Source organism: Salmo salar, chromosome ssa07 (assembly GCF_905237065.1).
Source record: "Salmo salar chromosome ssa07, Ssal_v3.1, whole genome shotgun sequence".
Taxonomy (NCBI): Eukaryota; Metazoa; Chordata; class Actinopteri; order Salmoniformes; family Salmonidae; genus Salmo; species Salmo salar.
The window spans coordinates 59,012,694-59,033,795 of NC_059448.1; the positions used below are offsets into that span (position 1 = coordinate 59,012,694).

At 41.8% G+C, this 21,102-nt stretch overlaps 2 protein-coding genes across 11 annotated transcripts in view; both read left to right on the forward strand.

The window, feature by feature from the left end:
* The window catches only part of LOC106592472 (uncharacterized), a 79,483-nt gene that overhangs the window by 34,137 nt on the left and 24,244 nt on the right, over positions 1–21,102 (forward strand). For 3 of the 10 annotated variants that reach the window (XM_045722373.1, XM_045722377.1, XM_045722374.1), the window contains 9 exons: positions 7,815–7,847; positions 9,038–9,172; positions 14,627–14,759; positions 15,127–15,188; positions 15,726–15,886; positions 16,081–16,209; positions 16,357–16,468; positions 16,557–16,623; positions 16,720–16,766. In XM_045722373.1, the coding sequence (XP_045578329.1) occupies positions 14,752–14,759; positions 15,127–15,188; positions 15,726–15,886; positions 16,081–16,209; positions 16,357–16,468; positions 16,557–16,623; positions 16,720–16,766 (586 nt within the window). In that variant the 5' untranslated portion in view covers positions 7,815–7,847; positions 9,038–9,172; positions 14,627–14,751. Of the gene's footprint in view, positions 1–7,814; positions 7,848–9,037; positions 9,173–14,571; positions 14,760–15,126; positions 15,224–15,725; positions 15,887–16,080; positions 16,210–16,356; positions 16,469–16,556; positions 16,624–16,719; positions 16,767–21,102 lie in introns of those variants that run through there. The other 7 variants (XM_045722376.1, XM_045722381.1, XM_045722378.1 and 4 more) reach the window with 7 other exon arrangements.
* Positions 9,833–10,875, forward strand: LOC106594443 (globoside alpha-1,3-N-acetylgalactosaminyltransferase 1). The gene has a single exon (XM_045722522.1). The coding sequence runs from the start codon at positions 9,833–9,835 to the stop codon at positions 10,481–10,483; it is 651 nt and encodes a 216-aa protein (XP_045578478.1). The 3' UTR covers positions 10,484–10,875.

Consider the following 21,102-nt stretch of genomic DNA (forward strand, 5'->3'; position numbering starts at 1 on the left):
GGTCTTATGTCGATAGCAGTGAGGATTTAAATTCCAGATTTAGTCCGTTAGGCCAAACGGTACTATTTCTGTCGGTAAATATTAACTTCTAGAGTAAGGTTAGAAATTAGAAGTTAACTGTCCGGGAACCGAGCCGAATAATTTGCCTACCGCACTAAGAAAGTGTGGGCAGACCGTATGCGCATCGATATTTAAGTACCGTGTCGCTCCGGTCAGCATAAACGCTAGCAGAATATGCTGAATGGGGTTAAGGTGAGACGTCACTAGAAAACCCACCCTTTCCTATTTTGGTGCTTGGAAGGATACTCCTGAACCAAGTAGCAATAGCTTAGCATTACGGGTAAGCTAACAGAGAGGGAACATTTTACCCTCCACCGTAACACGTTTAAAATTTCTCCGCTAGCGCGACGGAAGTCCGACCTTTGTACTTCCGTTTAAATTTCAGCATTCTGCACCCTGGTGGTGAAGAATTGCCAGTACATCTCTAGGGGAAATTCAAACGTGGAGCACGTCTCATTCAATTTAACTAACAAGTGAAATTGCCAGATTTACCTTTTCAAGTGGATCTTTCAAATAATATCCAAAATTGATTGGGCGTCTACAATGAGACATGATTAACTTTTTCCAAACTTAACTTAGATGAAGCAAAGCTCTCAGGTTAATTGAAAGTTAATTCCCAGATAGCCTATACAGGTTTGATATATCATAAATAGATTAATCAGTAAAACCCATTAAGGGAAAGTATAGTGGTGAAGGGTCCCAACATTTGAACTACGGTTTACACTTAGGATATCCAATCAATGGAGATTGTATGGATTATCGTCTCATTCAATTTATTTAGTTAAATTGTCGAACATACCTTTCTAGGTTCTTCCAATGAAATGAGACAACTTAAACTTAGCATATTAACCTGGATGAAGCAACCTCTCAGGTAATTCAAGTTTAATACCCAGATAGCCTACCCAGGTAGGACTAATCATTGGCATTGATTAATTCAATTTGCTTTTGCAAATTCATTCACGTCCAACTTCCACAGTACTGTACAGTACTGATGGTTCATTAACGTCTATAAATAGATTAAAATCGTCTTTGCAGTTTTCCACATTCCAAAACCAAATTTTGGAAAATTAGGAAAAACAATTTTTCCTTTCAATTGTTCTAATAATGTGCAAGCTATCAGAGGGGGTGGTTCCCACTCGCCCGCTAATTAGTGAACCTCCACCCGTAAATGGATTGATCTCTGACCTCAGCAGCGATAACAACCCTAATTATGCCATTAGTGGAAAAGCAGACAACAATGTTTTCCAAAATCAACCATCGGGCGCAGGCCTCGTAAAGGTTCTCTCCAGTCTAGCTCTGATGTCTTGCCATCCGAGATTGCCATCTGTCCAATACCGCAGTGCACAGCTGAAGCACGAGCAGGTAACGGTAGACATAAAGGGACAGGTGGAGAGAACCGGGAAACCAATCACAAATGCAGAAAAGGGAAAAATTCTGCTAGCTATGGAACTGCGTTTGAAAACTGAACAATTAAATGTAATTGCAAAAACGTATGACGATGAACAAGCACAAGCTCTTCAACAAAATCGTTTTCTACAGGAACAACTCGATTTAGCCAAAACTAAATACGATGATGTCCATGCCAGACTAGATAAATCTGAAGAGTTATCTACAAACAGGAGCGCTCAACTTGACAACATGCATGCTGTTTTGTTGAATGTTACTCAAAATAACACAGTGCTCCTCAAAGCGCTGCAGACCAAAGACGATCAGTTAATGAACACAATGACAAAGTTGGATGATAAATCAGCAGAACTTATTGAAGTCGCTGACCAAATGAATGATGAGAGAACTCAGGTGATGAGGTTGGAAATATTGATTTCTAAGCAAGCAGAGGAAATCTCATCACTGAATCTCTCGCTCCGTACTCAAGACCTCTATCTGCAAACCATGACAGATAAGTTTGAGACCGAAAGGAGCAGGTGTGACACTCACGTGTCCAAAATCAGTACTCTAAGCGCTCAAGTGGACTCTGCAATGCAGCAGAATTCCACCCTTAGGTACCATCTGGAGGAAACCCAGAATGGTCACGCTCTACAGCGCGACTTCCAATCCAAGCAACCGGAGCCCTGTACTCACAGGAGTGAAGACAATAGGTTTCAGACCTTGCCTCCCTCATGTGTCCCTCAGTCTTCTCCTCTTGGCCCTTCGGCACTGAGTAATATGGCGCCTCTTGGCCAACAACAACAAGGCTTGGCTTCTTCTCTTGGCCTTTCGGCCCCAATTTCTCCACAGGATGAAGACAACCCTCTCCGCCCGCTTGGTGCAGAATACCTTGACAAACTCGTCAAGAATTTCCCCCATTCCAGGTCAGCCAAACGATACTGAGACGTTCCTAGCTGACATAGAGGACGCGTTGGGTGGCTACCCGAACGCTACGGGTTCTGACAGGGTTTACCTGTTGAAGCGAACGTCGAATAGACACGTGACGAGGTTCATTCGTCTACAACAGCAACACGTGCTAAATGACTATGCTAAACTTGCCACAGCTTTGAAATTAGAATTCAGTGGTTCTGCGACTCGCAAACACGATAGCTCACTGGCTAACACCGTCAAACAAGCTCGGAACGAACACCCACAAGCTTTCTATCATAGGCTTCGTTCAGCTTACTTTGGCCTACTCACAGAAACAGGAATGGAAGAGCTGTTACCATTCAAACAAATGTTTCTGTCGAACATGTATCCCACCTTCATTACCTACTTGGGCCCTGCAGCCCACGTTGGCTTGCCTATCTTACAACTCAGAGAGCTTGCAAGCACAGCTTTTGAGGCATCAAAAGTTCACAACGCTAAGAGCCCTGACCACTCAGTTTTGAAGTTTAACCAGGAGCACTCACTCCAGTTAGAGGGTGCATTATCAGGTATTGGAGCGTCTAGAGATGACGCACAACAACAGTTTCTACCACGAAACATGATTCCAATAACCTCCGCGGTCGAAATAACTGTAAAGCCATCAACATGACTACCGCTACAATCGACCCGTTCGCTACGTTCCTGCACCCAACCCACAAAAAGTGTCAGAGCACAAGGGTAACAAAGGGTTGAAGGACGACCAAAACGTAGACCAATGTTTTCCAGAAGTCCCACTACGGGAAGAACTTAAGCGAGAACAATTTGAGAAAAGGGTAAAAGATAAGTCACAAGGACTAGACGGGGAATTACCGGACACCAGGTCCGCAGGAATTAACACCCATAGCATGGACGTTAAAGTTCAAATTTCTCCCGCTGTCATTCAAGACCCTATCCAGGGCCCGCTTGATCAAGAAACAAGCCCCCGGGCTCTGTCTATAGACTCTGATACAAAAGTTGCGAAGAAAAAGGTCAAACGCTTCGTTAAAGCCAAGCCCACTCAAAATCAGAAAAGTCAATCTGCTTCCATCTTGAACAGACATGGCACATCACGTCGTTGCGAACGACCACTCCACTTTGTGGGGAATATGTCCACTAACCACGAATCTTAACGGCCATACCTGCAAAACAGTCCTGGAGGACTGCTTAGCTTGTAATGCGCTAATTGATTTGGGTGCGACAATATCACTCATCTCTCAAACATTGTTTGATGATCTCAAAAGGGCTTTGAAGCCAACTAAACGTTGGTTAAAAGTGGAACGATGCGACACTAAACTTCGAGGGGTCACTCAGACTACCTCGCCCCTCACATTGAGAGTCATGCTGAAACTACACTTCCAGGACGTATCGCTCGTTCACCCTGTGTATGTTACCAGCCTCGAAACTGTAACCCTGCTACTTGGAGCAGACTTGATGGATCGGTTACTCCCATTGATGGATTGGAAAACCAACCAGGTATGGTCACAAGCCACAGTGCCTTCTCCACTGACCACACCGTCTCCCCCTAACGCTAGCTGCAACGCAGTCCTTCACGAGGGGTATCTGTCGAAAGCACCCCTTGAGAAAAAGACGTTTAGAAACCTCTTGGTACAAAATCCGATCCACGGAGATAGTACGATATCTCGACACATTCCATCAGCCAACCTGATTGACCATTCTTTTCATGATTTCGAGCCAGCTGTCTCTGTGAATAAGCAACTTCCCTCTTCCTTGCAGTCATGTAATACGGTAGTTGAGATGAACTTTTCTTTCCCTTTGGACACATCCACAAGCACTGCGGCCGTCCCAGCAAGAAAAACATTGATGCGCAGAGTATACTCTGCTTCCGATGATACACCTTCCGCTTTGTTGGGGACTGTCACCCCTTACAATGACACTCATGGCGTCAGTCCAGCAACTGACCCGATGACTCCCACTTGTGAAACACTTTGCGATATCACAGACCGATATCCTCGTCTCAGTTCACAGGTAATGAAGAGGTTGCCACACGCGGACGCGGTGGTGACTGACATGCCTCGACAGCCACTGAGCGTTTTGAAGCACAAACACCAGGAGATTTGGTTGAAAGGTTACAGCCACTCTCATAAAAATGCGGCCGCTGACAACTCGTACATAGGGTCCGACCTTTTCATTTGCGCATCGGACACCAACACCGTACGAGGCCGCCAGAGCATAAATCAAATCTAGTTGTAAACTCTCCTATGAGAACAGTGAGGAGCAGACAGGCCCCTAGACGGGGATTATCTTAGAAGACATCTAAGATAGTACTGAGGTGTACCACACTGGTCGTAAAGGAAGTCCAATGGACTTGTCCACCTCCAAAACAAATGGCAACAATAATCATTCTTTGCCATGCGTAGGTTCAACTACAATACAACTAGTAAAACGCTCCAATCATGTGTTCCGGTAGATAATATTTCAGAATAAATCGGTAGGATAACTGGTCCCCTTGAGTACCAGTACCAATACCAGCTACAATCAGTAAGAAGGTTAGTAACCTCACAAGTTAAATTGCTATTGATAATAGCGACATAGGAGTCACTCAGAGTGCAACACGTGGAGGGGAATCTCCAGTGCACTCTTCCAATGGTTAACACACATGTCACTAATAAATAGGACCCTCCATTCAGGAGTAAAATTATTAGAAGTCATGAACCATGATCACACCACGTATGACTGGTCCAATACTTAAAGAGTACTTCCGTCGTGAGGTTAGCTCCTCCGTGGATAACATAGCTATGAAATAGACTTCATACCTATCGCCACTACAATAGTGGAAGACAGTGACTTGTAGAAAACTACTACAGACTCCCTTGACACCAATTCTGACTGACCTCCAGGCATTGACTTGAAAATTACCTGACTACGTCAGACTCATTCTGAACAAGTTGTAATCTGCCCGGATACTTGGTTTTCTTCCCTTGACATGCGCGCTTGTGTAAGCATAAACGCACATGCACAACGGAACATCCAATTAGGATTTATGCTAGGACCACTTAAGGGCCCAAGCAATATACCAGCCTTAGTAAAGTTGAACATTTACTTCTAGGCCTTTGACTCTACAGCACTCACCAGTTTTCTTCCCAGAAGTCCGTAGGTCATACCTGTAGACTGCCCAAAACTAGTGCATTACAGCTGTAGACTTATCATATAGTTATCAACTTAGGATAGCGCCTAAGCAACACACCAAGTAGGAAAACCCTAGATATGGCATTAGAGACAATACCATGATAATCATTTTGCCAGAACATTGGACGTATATAGAATACAGTCCAATTCGATTATTTTTTTTGTGTGAACTATATTTTGTATATTTTTGTTTTGTTTATGCTTTCATTCCTTTTCGGTTCAGTTTCTTTGACACTTAGGAAGTGATAGAGCCATAAACAAAGTCCCCATACAACCATCACTTAGTGCCACAACGCTGCTCATTGGGGAATTAATGTAATTATATATATTTCATGAGTGTGTGTGCGTTGTTAACATCTGCCTAAGTTACTGCCCAGATCTTCCAGTCTGGACGACGGGTCCGGAACGGCGACCCCAAATCCGGACACCCACAGCCTATCCTTGTGGCGGCATGCCCGCTGTCACAGAGACTACCAAGGTAAACCACCAGAGGGAGGGACCGCAACGGCGATCACCAACCAGGACATCCCCTGGCCCTTCCTGGGGTACTTTACAGCTTCCAGGGAACCTACCAAGGTACACCAATTGAGGAGACCGCAACGGCGATCACCAACCGGACATCAACTGCCCATCCTTGTGGTGGACGGCTCCGCTTTCAGAGAGCCTACCAAGTTCAACCACCAGAGAGGACTGCAACGATGATCTACCAATGGGACATCACGTGGTAATGATTTTATGTTGATTTGTAACTTGCAGGATAAACAAGATCCAAACCACCAGGGGGTGTATGTCATGACGTTGGCCTCTTTTGGTACAATTTGGTGATACTCAGAAGAGACAATATAGCCATATTACCATAAAACTATTTATATAATAGACTCAGTTTAAGACTTGCCTCATATGGGTGTATGGAATGTATTAATAAGGATAAAGCTTTTGTAAGACATTGAGATGCTATGTACTGATGTAATGTGATAGAATTGTATTTCTGTAACCAAATCTAACTCAGTCATAGGCACGCCCCAGGGACATATACAGGACCAGGCGTCATTTGACCAGCCTGTTCGATGGGCACTATAAAACACTCCCTGATTTACATTTCTCCAGACCAGGCCTACACTCTATGGCCAGAGGTTTGACCATCCAAGTACTCTACTGAAAGTGAACCATACCACGTGGTTAACTTTTAGACTATTGATACCGACAGAATAAGAACAAGTCTTTGATATTAATTATTAGTCTGCAGCTAAGTAAATTATATCATCGAACGCGAAGACCAACGAAACAACCATTCGATGACGACATTAATGAATGTCGCTCTGAAAGATCCATTCTAACCGAGAGAGAGAGAGAGAGAGAACGCGGACAAAACTCCCCAACAGAACTACTCTCCAACAAGAATCAGAACGACACACTGAGCGTAAATATATATATTGATTGCAATTGTTCCCGAATGAGTGAGCCTTCAATTGTCAATTGTTAATGAACTCTGTGTAAACTTCTCAGCTGACCATTTATGACCCATTGTTCAACAGGCCGACCAGCCTGTTTAGCCCACAAGGGCACATTCCGATACCAATCCTTTGTTGACGATAATTACTGTTTGTATGTTTTTCTGTTAATTACTTAGTGTAGTAAATAAATGATTTTAAGACAATTGATTTATGGATGATTTTAGTAAAGACTGGGTTCGTGCAGATACAACAATTTACGACGTTTTGGAATGAGACTGGACTAGAGGTAAATCCACCATTTAAACTTAGAAGATAATCGACCTATACTATAATAGAATATAATATTATAGTAGAGGAAAGTTATATTAGGAAAATTATAGCTTTGTAATCTGAATATTCTCCTTGGTGCCCCGACCTCCTAGTTAATTACAATTAAACGATTAATCAGTTTAATCGCGTGATAATAATTACAGGGAGCTAATTGATAAACATATCTTCCGTTTAATGGTACCCCCAAAGACACGACATTTGCTTTATCTTGGCCAGGTCACAATTGTAAATGAGAACTTGTTCTCAACTTGCCTACCTGGTTAAATAAAGGTGAAACAAAATAAAATAAAAAAATTAACTACTATCCTATTATTCCATTCTTTTATGAATTATTATCCAAAAAACAGATATCAAAAGGTTCTCCACAGCCCAAAAAAGGTTTCCCTTATAGTGAAGTTAAAACCCCTTTTTGGTACTAGCACCTTTTTTTGAGAGAGCAATAACATCAGCCCATATCTTCATTAACTAATGAATTACGTTTTGTTCTCCCAGGCTATTGTACAAGCAGCCCAGTGTCTTGGTGGGGTGAGTAGTGTTGTTATCTTATGTTAGTTACTTATCATTGTTAACTTCCACATCAGCGTGTAGCCTAGTATACCACACATCTTTTCAAGGACCTTTATTTGCAAAACTATTGAGATCATAATCAGTACCACACATTCCAGCTTGATCTGTATATCTGTAAACATTGAGATCATAATCAGTACAACACATTCCAGCTTGATCTGTATATCTGTAAACATTGAGATCATAATCAGTACCACACATTCCAGCTTGATCTGTATATCTGTAAACATTGAGATCATAATCAGTAACACACATTCCAGCTTGATCTGTATATCTGTAAACATTGAGATCATAATCTGTACCACACAGTCAGGCTTGATCTGAATATCTGTAAACATTGAGATCATAATCAGTATATCACAGTCAGGCTTGATCTGTATATCTGTAAACATTGAGATCATAATCAGTACCACACAGTCAGGCTTGATCTGAATATCTGTAAACATTGAGATCATAATCAGTACATCACAGTCAGGCTTTATCTGTATATCTGTAAACATTGAGATCATAATCAGTACAACACATTCCAGCTTGATCTGTATATCTGTAAACATTGAGATCATAATCAGTACCACACAGTCAGGCTTGATCTGAATATCTGTAAACATTGAGATCATAATCAGTACCACACAGTCAGGTTTGATCTGTATATCTGTAAACATTGAGATCATAATCAGTACCACACATTCCAGCTTGATCTGTATATCTGTAAACATTGAGATCATAATCAGTACCACAAAGTCAGGCTTGATCTGAATATCTGTAAACACTGAGATCATAATCAGTACCACACAGTCAGGTTTGATCTGTATATCTGTAAACATTGAGATCATAATCAGTACAACACAGTCAGACTTGATCTGTATATCTGTAAACATTGAGATCATAATCAGTACAACACAGTCAGACTTGATCTGTATATCTGTAAACATTGAGATCATAATCAGAACAACACAGTCAGGCTTGATCTGTATATCTGTAAACATTGACATCATAATCAGTACAACACAGTCAGGCTTGATCTGTATATCTGTAAACATTGAGATCATAATCAGAACAACACAGTCAGGTTTGATCTGTATATCTGTAAACATTGAGATCATAATCAGTACCACACAGTCAGGCTTGATCTTGTTCTGTTTCTTTAGTCGTACTGATGTGGTGGCAGTCACCCCATGGTTGGCACCCATCGTCTGGGAAGGAACCTTTGACCCTGACCTCGTCGACATAATCTAGAAGTCCATGAACCTCACCATAGCAACAACAGTGTTTGCCGTTGGAAAGTGAGTAGCCTACAACTTTTCCCAAATATTCAAAAGGGAAATTAAACGATCAATATTTTTACAACACTGAAACAACACCGAGTGTACAAACATTATGAACACGTGCTTTCTCCATAACAGACTGACCAGGTGAATCCAGGTGAAAGCTATGATCCCTTATTGATGTCACTTGTTAAATCCACTTCAATCAGTGTAGATGAAGGAGAGGAGACAGGTTAAAGAAGGATTGTTAAGCCTTCTACACTAGTAAATGAGGGATACAAAGTATATTGAATGTAGGTGCTTCCACACAGGTGTGGTTTCTGAGTTAATTAAGCAATGAACATCCCATTATGCTAACGGTCATGTATAAAAAGGCTGGGCTGACCATTATTTCAGTCATTCTTTTTGCTACCGTGGCTATGCCCCCAGATCAACAATGCCCCCATTTACAGGGCACAAGTGGTCACCTAATGGTTTGATGAGCATGAAAACGATGTAAACCATATGCCAGTCACCAGATCTCAATCCAAATGAGCCTGAGATAGTGTTTCCACCACCATCAACAAAACACCAAATTATCCCTCCGATAGAGTTTCAGACACTTGTAGAATCTTTGCCAAGGTGCATTAGAGCTGTTCTGGTGGCTGGTGGTGGACCAAGGTGGCTGGTGGTGGCCCAATGTGGCTGGTGGTGGCCAAAGGTGGCTCGTGGTGGCCCAAGGTGGCTCGTGGTGGCCCAAGGTTGCTGGTGGTGGCCCAAGGTGGCTGGTGGTGGCCCAACTCTCTATTAAGTACCCTTTACCGCTGGCAGGAGATATCAGCCCGGAGGATGGAGATCATTCAGACAGCCATCGAACATCAGATCAGCAGGGAGGGTGACTACATCTTCTGTCTGGACGTGGACAGCAAGTTCCACGCTCGCTGGGGGGCCGAGTCTCTGGGCAGGCTGGTTGCTGTGATTCACCCATGGTTTTACCAGGCGACCCGTGACCTCTTCACATATGAACGGCGCCCAGCCTCGACAGCCTACATCCCCATGGATGAGGGAGACTACTACTACGCCGGGGCTGTGTTCGGAGGGTCCGTGGAGGATGTGTACACACTAACAAAGGTTTGTCGGAACCAGCTTGAAGAGGACGCGAGGAATTCCATCGAGGCTGCCTGGCAGGAGGAGAGTCACCTCAACAGGTACCTGCTTTACAACAAGCCCAGCAAGCTGTTGTCTCCAGAGTACCAGTGGGATGACAAGAAGACCAAAACCAATGAGGTCAAAGTCATTCGCTTCTCTTCTGTCATTAAAAACTATGCTGAAATTCGTCCCAATGTATAGGACTAGGAATTGGATATTCGACCGGCCGAAAAAATACTTTATTGATGATGGTTAATTTCAGGTATTGCTTCACTGAGGTTTGGGTTAAGGTTAGGGAAAGGCATAAAATGTCACATTGGGTATACAGATGTCTGGCGCCATTCATTTTCTGTTGGTGAAATATATACACTGACATAAAACTACTATTTTAAATGTATTGTATATCAGTCACTGTTGTAGTTTGGGGATAATAACGTTCTTCACTTATAGGAAAATATATATATTTTATAACCTCATTCATCCTGTATTCTGTAGATTATCTATTGTGTATGTTGATTACTGGGAAAAATCTAAAATGTTTTTTTTTTAAATACGATTATGTGTATTTTTCTTGAAATAAATATTTAACCGCTTTCAGAATGTTTGTGTTATTTCACTACTTGTTATATTTTCTATAGCCTAACTAAAAACAACATCTCCCCTGTTACAACGATATGCGGTGTATGAGTAACAAACCAGTGGTTTAGTGGAGAAATAGGGAATGTTAAATGGATTCCATCTATAGATTTGTACATCAGACAAGACACAGTGGTGGACTGAATTTCCATTAAGAAAAACTTCAGCATAATGTCAAAGTGGACCTGGCATTCCTGTCCAGAAACAACCCCTAACCACAATACATATACTGTAAACTGTAAGAAAACAAAGAAAAATACCTTTTTAAAAAGGTAATATGGAGGATTCCCTTCCTTGTGTAAAAACATCCTGCCAATGTCAAGGCAAAAGGGAAAATCCTTCAATTCAAGTCATACCATCTAATCAATGTTATGTGAGGGATAATCAACCAGGGGCTATGGGTTCAATGGAAAATAATGAACGACGTGGAAGGTGCCTTCCGTGACCCGCTTGAGGATTAGATTTGACAATGTAAAAACACAATACAACCACAGATGTATAAAATCCATTTAAAATGATTGAAGATGACAAGTTAAAATTGAAAATACATAAAAACCAAATATATACACAAAATTATAATATGAAAACAAATAGTTTCATTAATACTACATTCAACAAAAAATATCAACTCAACATGCAACAATTTAAAAGATTTTACTGAGTTAGTTCTTATAAGGAAACCAGTCAACTGAAATAAATTCATTAGGCCCTTATCTATGGATTCAACATGACTGGAAATACACATATACATCTGTTGGTCAAAGATAACTTTAAAAAATGTAGGGGCATGGATCAGACAACTAGTCCGTATCTGGTGTAACCATCATTTGCCTCACACATCTCCTTCACCTAGAGTTGGTCAGGCTGTTGATTGTGGCAGGTGGAATGCTGTTTTTTGGGGGGGTTTGTTTTTTTCACCTTTATTTAACCAGGTAGGCCAGTTGAGAACAAGTTCTCATTTACAACTGTGACCTGGCCAAGTTAAAGCAAAGCAGTGTGACAAAAACAACAACACAGTTACACATGGGATAAACAAAAGTACTGTCAATAACAAAATAGAAAAATCTATATACAGTGTGTGCAAATGGAGTAAGGAGGTAAAGCAATAAATGGGCCATAGTAAGTAAACTTGTAGTACAATAGCTGTGTGTTTGTGCGCATAGTGCAGTTTAGTGCAGATGTATTGGAGGAGCTGTTTAATCTCACTCAATCCTACAGAGTTCTCCTGTCCTCTGAGGACTTCCGTGTAGCTGCGTTGGTCCTTGTGGAGCGGACAGGGGCCAGGTCTGGGCCAGGGGGGCTTCCTCTCTGGTCTGGTAGAGGTGGTGGTCTGCTGCAGGGTAGTAGGCTGGGCCCGGTCCAGTCTGGCTAAGCTGATGGAGGTGATGATACTCTGGTGGTGGGTGGGGACTGTGGGGTGCGCTGGGTCTAGTTGGGGGTCTCTGGGTGATCCTCTGTCCAGTGCATCATGGGGTGTTTGTCTACCAAGTACCACGTCCTTTAGAGACTTGGTAAATATCCCAACTGTCTGCTTCCTCAGGTGGGAGTGGTCGTGCAGGTGCTCTCGGGTGACTGTTGGGTGGTGAGCAATGTGCACGTTCGGGAGTAGGCCACACCCTCTGGTGATGTCAGCGTTGACTTTCTGAATGGTACGGGGATGAAAGTCTTTGCGGGGCAGCAGAGTGGAGATGGTGATGTGGGAGTTGGGGAACCACTCAGAGGCCCTCTCTGCTACTCTGTTGACCAGGCTGCCTACTCTCTCCTTCTCCTCTCGCAGGTTGTTGGTGCCAGTGTGAATAATAATGTGGCCTGGTGTGCCAAAGTCAGGCTGGGACAGGATGTGGAGTGCATCCTGCGTTTTTGGGCACCATATTTTGGACACCTTGTGGTGGGGGAAGAGTTTCTCCTCTTGGATGAATTTCCCATTTGAGTCAAGGAGGATGGCCACCTCAGTGGGTTTTACCAGAGTAGTTGGTTTACGGTCTGGGGCTGGGCTACACAGGGCTTGTGTTTAAGGAGGGGTGTGTGGGGGTGTGTCAGGGGGGGCCAGAGAGCTTCTCTCTGTAGTAGGTGTCCCCATGTGAGCCTCCTTCTTGACTGGGGTGTGTGTAAAGGGTGGTCGGTATGTGGTGGTTGTGGGTAAAGGTAAAGGCTGCACTATCTCTCTCCTCATGGTGGCCTTTACCTCCTCAAGCGCTGTGGTAAGGCTCTCTCCTCATGGTGGCCTTTACCTCCTCAAGAGCTGTGGTAAGGCTCTCTCCTCATGGTGGCCTTTACCTCCTCAAGTGCTGTGGTAAGGCTCTCTCCTCATGGTGGCCTTTACCTCCTGAAGTGCTGTGGTAAGGCTCTCTCTCAGCTCCTGGACAGAGTTCTTCAGCTGGGTCCTGCACTGGTTGATCTGGTCCTGTAGAAGCTCTGTGTCTAAGCTGGAGGTGGTGTAGCTGGGGGGCTGATCCTTTAGCTCTCTCTCTCTCCATCTCTCTGTATCTCTATCTCTCTCTCCTCCCTCTCTCTCTCTCTCTGTCTCTCTCTCCTCCCTCTCTGTCTCTCTGTCTCTCTCCATCTCTCTGTATCTCTGTCTCTCTCTCCTCCCTCTCTGTCTCTCTGTCTCTCTCTCTGTCTCTCTCTCCTCCCTCTCTGTCTCTCTGTCTCTCTCTCCTCCCTCTCTGTCTCTCTGTCTCTCTCTGTCACTCTCTCACTCTCTCTCTCCCTCCATCTGTACATGTGATTATGCAGCACATTAGCTATTTGTTTTTAAAGGGGGGTGGGAGTGTGGGGAGGTTTTAATGAAATGAAATGAGAATGTATCAGTAAAGAAAGTCTCCCTCTCTCTCCCTCTCTTTATTTCTTTCTCTCCCTCTCTTTCTCTCTCTCCCTCTTCTCTCTCTCACTCACGCAATGTTTTACTTAAAAACTGCACTGTTGGTTAGGGCCTGTAAGTAAGCGTTTCACTGTAAGGTGTACTACAACTGTTGTATTCGGCGCAGGTGACAAATACGATTTGATTTGATTTGATTTTCACTCTCTCTCTCCTCTTGTCCCTTTACATCAGGGTGGGTTTAATAGTAATTTTGGCTTAAGGGCCACATGGGGATTTTGAAAGAGAGAGACCGTTTTTGGACTGATTTGTTTGTCAAAATCAATTTGCAGGTCCATCATCATTTGTCAAACGATCCATCTGGTTTTAGACATTCAAGTGTAGCCCGAAGTCCTTTTTCAATCCTAAATAATAATTTGTTGAGATGCAAAGATGTTTTTTTTTTGCAACCAAGTTTCTTTGTACATTAACATGCACTATAATATGTAAGTGTGATACAGCGAGAGAGCGAGTGTGTGACCTTACTTAAGGTTAGTGCGTGTCTGAGGGGTTTGCTCTGTGTCTTCTGTCAGAACAGGAGATGTGTTGTTAGAACTAGCAGGATGTTGATGTGATTCTAGTCTGTCAGAACAGGAGATGTGTTGTTAGAACTAGCAGGATGTTGATGTGATTCTAGTCTGTCAGAACAGGAGATGTGTTGTTAGAACTAGCAGGATGTTGATGTGATTCTAGTCTGACTGATAATGAGAGTGGGCAGGGCTGAGGCTTTTAGGACACAACCACTAGTGTAGAGAGGACGATATGGGCTGGTTGCTGTTCTGCAGTACCATATCATTTCCTCATCTCTTCTCCTCACGTCATCTGAATTCACTCCTCCTCCTCCTCAACAGTGACTAATCCAAGCCAGAAGCAGGTAGAAAAGAGCAGATGCTCTGAGCTATCCTACCAGGACCAAGCTACTACTACTGTCACAGTGTTACTGGCTAGCTCAGGTACTCTCAACATTCTCTGATCTATGTACAGGTAATGTACTATGTTACAGATGGAGCTGCTCTGTTATGTCATGTTAACTTATGTCACTTAAAAGTTTTGTTATGTTTTGTCATGTTATGCAATGTCATTTTAAATTAAGTTATGTTAAATGCATAATGTACGATTCTAGTGCAATGACTGGAAGTCTACAGGTACATTTGCAATGCTACCGTACCTGGAGACTTCACAGTCATTGTGCTAATGCTAGATAGCATTTGCTCGTGAAACAACCACTACCTTCCTTCATAATGCACACAGAGACGTTAAAATGGTATTCATGATCCCTTTAACACTATTAAAGGTTATTAAATGTAAAGCTAAGTTGTTATGTAATATAATATCATTGTTTCCTCTGTAGATCGGTTGGTAGAATGTCTCTGCTGCTTTGTTGGGCAGTGATGGCTCTGCACCTCGCAACAGGCAAATATAAAAGTTGAAACTTGAAATGAAACAGTGTGTGTGTAAATAGTTTAATTCAATGATAAAGAACACCCTCTGTGTTCTGTAATTAAAAAACCATGTAACCTTTATTTAACTAGGCAGGTCAGGTAACTCTTTATCCACAATATAGCAGGTGGTGTAAAGCCATAACACATACGTTTTTCCAGTATCAGACTTTGATTGATAATGTCAAAGGCCACACTGAAGTCTAACAAAACAGCTCCCACAATCTTTTTATCATGATTTTCACTCAGCCAATCATCAACCATTTTTGTAAGCGTCGTACATGTTCAATGTCCACCTCTATAAGCATGCTGAAAGTCTGTTGTCAATTTGTTAACTGTAAAATTGCATTGTATCTGGTCAAACACAACTCTAAATGCTATAAAGTATTTGAGGTGCTACTTGATCTAGTTTATTTTGCACTTTTGGGATTATTCCATTAATTGCTTTAATGTACCAGGTAAACTAAGTCAACCACAGCTCTTTAACAGTACATACTGTCGGTGTGTGTAGTTGTTGTTCCAGGGGTGGATGCTGCCTCGGGGGTGGTGAACACTACAGAGGAGGAGGTGGAAGGGGTGGACTCCCAGTCACCATGCCCAGCCGGGTGGCATCAGAATGAGCATCGCTGCTTCTCCTTCTACCCCGTCTGGGCCACCTGGGCCACTGCAGAGGTAACACTTGTAACAGGGAGAGACAATTACTAATTACTACTACTATTTCACAACCATTGATACTTCAAGACTAGCAAGCACACATTTACATCAGGAAATGTCCATTTCTAGCCTGCATTGATCTTTGCTCCCTGAGGTACTGCCTGGGCTTTAGCTCAGCGGGCTAACACAGTGTTTTCTGGGTGTCCCTCTAGTCGTACTGCTCCCAGCACAGAGGGAACCTGGTGTCGGTTCACAGCCCTGGTCAACAGATGTTTGTCCAGGATCTGGTCAGGAGACACACAGACCAGCCGGTCTGGATAGGAGGCTACGACGCAGCTCAGGTAAACTGGGTCAATAATTCATCAGTCAGTCAGTCTGTCAATCAATCTGTCAAATGTCTACAGGTTACACAGGCAAAAGCTCAATGTACTTTCTGTTTAAAAACAAAAAGCAGTGGAATCAATCAATCAATGTTTTTCTGTGATAAGGAGGGGATGTGGCTGTGGAGTGACGGCTCAGCTGTTGACCGTTTTTACTGGGAGGAGGATGAGCCCAGTAACTCTGGACAGGGGGAGAACTGTATGGAGCTACACACAGGAGGTACACACACACACACACACACACACACACACACACTCTGAGCACATTGAAATAACTGAAGTGTGATTTGTTGTTGCCTTGACAACAGGTGGGCAGGGCTGGAATGATGTGTCCTGTGGAGAGCTGAGGTTCTATGTGTGTTCTATGGAGACAAGGTAGCAGGACAACACTGTCTTGTATCTGGACATGTTCTTACAGAGACCATATTAACACTAAATTACATTCATGTATTTTTTTTCATTTTCTTTTAGATCTGGTTTAGCAGGAATGCAAAGTCAGAAGAAAGCACACGAGAGAGGTAGGCTTTCCTTGGCCCATTGCCTAGGCTAGACAATATGTTTATTGTGTTACAGGTACAGTTCCTTGTTGAATGGCACTCTGACATTTAGAAGATGATTAATGACACTTGTGAACGCATTGCCCTTTAACACTTTAAAACGTGTTGACCAGTCTGGAATTGTTTTTAAACTATTAAGCTTTTTGTCCTCCTAGAAAATCTCTTCCTCTTTAATAGGATATCTTCAACATTCTAAAGTTCCCTTTATTTAACCTCTTACATCAAGACGTTCCGCTAGCGGAACACCTGCTCCAATATCCAATGATAGGCGTGGCGCGAATTACAAATTCCTCAAAAATACAAAAACAGATTTACTATTACAAAAGTTTGATTACCTTTGTTGTCTTCGTCAGAATGCACTCCCAGGACTGCTACTTCAATAACAAATGTTGGTTTGGTCCAAAATAATCCATCGTTATATCCAAATAGCGGCGTTTTGTTCGTGCGTTCCAGACACTATCCGAAATGGTAAATCAGGTTTACGAGCATGGCGCAATTCGTGACAAAAAAATTCTAAATATTCCATTACCGTACTTCGAAGCATGTCAACCGCTGTTTAAAATCCATTTTTATGCCATTTTTCTCGTAAAAAAAGCGATAATATTCCGACCGGGAATCTCCTTTTAGCTAAACAGAGGAAAGAAACAAAGCTTTTGGTCGACGCGGGCACGAGCCTGTGTAGGTTCGTTCAAACATGTCAAACGTTGTATAACATAAATCTTTAGGCCCTTTTTCAACCAGAGCTCCAATAAGATTCAAGGGGGACGATTGCATTGTGTTTCAAAACTTTTCGAAAGGGGAGGGTAGCCAGGGGCGCCGGCGTCATAATGGTGATGGCCCTCTCCGTGTGACCACGTTCCACTGCGTCTCATTCATTCAGTTTTCACAGTAGAAGGCTCAAATCACTTTGTAAAGACTGGGGACATCTAGTGGAAGCAATAGGAAGTGCTCAATGAACCATTGCTCACTGTGTGATTTACAGGCAAACTGATGAAGTGGAGTCCGCAATTCAGAATTCCCCTTCCTGTTACGATCGGTCTCGGGGTTTTGACTGCCATATGAGTTCTGTTATAATCACAGACACCATTCAAACAGTTTTAGAAACTTTAGAGTGTTTTCTATCCACAAGTATTAATTATATGCATATCCTAGCTTCTGAGTTTGAGTAGGAGGCCGTTTAAAATGGGCACAAATATTTTTCAAAAATCGCTGTAGCGCCCCCTATCCTAGGCGAACGACAAGAGGTTAAGATTTATCTGTGCTGCTTTGTATGGTTTTAAATGCCTATGTGCTTGTCTGTGTAAATAGTCATATCTCTTCCTAGCGAATTTACCAAACATAAACTTAAAATCAAAACTAAAATACATGCCAATGGAGCCGATAGTCTCTCCATGAATTAATATCCTAAAGCTAAGCGAATCGAACTAAATTCTCTTACTATCTTCTCCTCCTGGCCTCCCTCTTTTCTTACTGCTACTCCCAACCCTCAAGGTTTCAGCAGTGAGGATGAGGACTTCTCCGTCTGCCCTTCCTTCTATCTGTCTGTCGCTCTTTCTCATAACAGTCAGTATAACATATGGGTTGTTTCCAAATATTGACTAAATGTCTCACTGTCTCCCTGGTTGCACTCCTGGATTTAAAAAAAAATCTACATGTAGTTTTATCAAGATTATTGCATAATTAAGTACGTTTATCTGTTACTCTCAATGATCCTGGATCACAGATGTCATATAACCCTGTCCTGTTAGCTTAGAATATGTCCTAAATACTTGACATAAGTCTACCATTACTAAACTTTTCTTGCTAAGATTATAGCCTTATTCCACAACAAAATATAATAATACTATTATATAAATACCACCGCCTTGTTGTGTTAAATCTCTTCCACTGAATTCAACAACAGCTGACTACCTAAGGGAATATAAACTTGGCTAGATAATGTACAGGAATACTACTACTGGTCAAAAGATATTCAAATAACATAATCCGATCAAAATGACTAATCTGAACAATTCCACAAAGAAAAATCATTGTACCCTTATCGTCATTCTGCCTTATCATTGGTTCAAATTACCAATATGTCTAAGAACTTTAATCTCCATCATCTTTTTCAGTTATACAAATTTCCTTTAAAATTAGTATTACAAATGACCTTAAATTCACCATCCAAATGGCTTTTCAATGGGGCTGATCAGACTACAAAGGGAAGCCATTATAGAGGTCAAGAGTCATACCACCCCTTCACAGAACTGTTTCTTACTTTATTAGACAAATTAAAGAAAAACCTTCAAAATATGTAAAATATGTAGAAAATGTTATCTCAGGTTCCCAGAACATTTCCCTTATCCAAAGACTTCACGTGTTTAATTAAAACTCATTAAACAAAACTTCAACGATTCCATGTGTGTGTAACTTCTAAGATTCCATATGTGTGTATACCCCTAAATCCTGTCCCTAGGAATTTCAAACGCTCCTTTTTCCAGAAAATACAACCACTTGGTCAGCATTTCATCATACTACACCGATTCAGAAACCCAAACTTTGACTACAAACAAAACCTAATGATACTTATAATTCCATTGTACTCCCCCCAATCATTAGTTTTAATCTACATCAATGTATGTGTATGCTTAATTGAACATGCGCCCTTAGACATAATTATCCTGGTATCATTACTAGACCAATGTCCAACAAATATGTGATAGCTTTTTCGCCTTTGGATTGTTCCTGTTACCCCACTAAATGAAACTAAATTCGGTCGCAAATGTAGTACATTTCTCAGCGTAAGGAATCAGCAATATTTAATCCCAGGTATTTAATAAAAATGTTGTTTGAGACGTGTTCTCCCATGTCTCCTTTAACATACTTCAGTTGACTTCCATCCGTCCTGGAGGAAAGAATCCTACTCAAACACATTAGACAATAAAATGTTTAATTAAGTGAAATCAACACCAAAAATAAACAATAAACAATAAGCAAACCCACAACCCTTTTCCAGCAATCAAATCACTTCAACCTGTTGCATAAATTTAGTAAAAACAATGAATGATCTGCCTTCTGTCTGTTCAGGGTCTGAAGTTCCAATGTATGCAGATGATACATTGATCAATGCATGCAATTTTAACAAATAACCTACACAAGAACCCACTACTGTAATGGTTCAGATGACAAAGTTGCTCAGAGACTCATGTTTGCATCTCAATAAAAAAAAATACAAATAAAAAAAACCCACAAAACACAGTCTGCATGTTTCTCACAAAGAAAACAACTGATGCCTCTGAGACAGAAGTCTATGTATCAGGGGGAAAGTTCCACGTGATATCTGATTTTAAGTTCCACGGCCTCATACTTGATTCTAACCTCTCTTTTAAAAAGCAAATGAAAAAGGTAATTCAAATAACCAAATGCAACCTAGCTAATTTCCATGAAATTGTTTTACTACAGAGGTACCGAAACTATACTTCAAGTGCTCAGAGCGAGTGACGTCACCGATTGAAACGCTATTAGCGCGCACCAGCGCGGTTACACTCACCCCCCTTACAAAGAGCGCGTCCTCGCGTTAGCGTGCGACTCTACATCCTACAGGAATGCGCACGCCGGCAAGGCACACGCACAACTGTGATTAATTTGCACTGTTCCTGCGAAATAAAATTAACTCAACCTGCAATTCACTTTACTGACCTGACATTGTTTCACGTAATGGAAAAAGATTTTAAGGTTAGAATACATTCAGTTCTTGTTCAATCCACTGGTATTACTTAACAATCAAACCAAGAATCAATAACCAGAAACTATCACAGAGTTTTTACGATTTGCAAGCGTCCCACCCAGGGAGGTTAATGTAGCTAACTTCCCACTGTTGAATTAACTGCTATAGAACTAGTTTAATGTAGCTAACTTCCCACTGTTGAATTAACTGCTATAGAACTAGTTTAATGTAGCTAACTTCCCACTGTTGAATTAACTGCTATAGAACTAGTTTAATGTAGCTAACTTCCCACTGTTGAATTAACTGCTATAGAACTAGTTTAATGTAGCTAACTTCCCACTGTTGAATTAACTGCTATAGAACTAGTTTAATGTAGCTAACTTCCCACTGTTGAATTAACTGCTATAGAACTAGTTTAATGTAGCTAACTTCCCACTGTTGAATTAACTGCTATAGAACTAGTTTAATGTAGCTAACTTCCCACTGTTGAATTAACTGCTATAGAACTAGTTTAATGTAGCTAACTTCCCACTGTTGAATTAACTGCTATAGAACTAGTTTAATGTAGCTAACTTCCCACTGTTGAAT

What these genes read in the sequence shown, in the direction of transcription:
- LOC106594443 (XM_045722522.1), top strand. Translation starts at nt 9,833, where the DNA reads ATGTGGCTGGTGGTGGCCAAAGGTGGCTCGTGGTGGCCCAAGGTGGCT.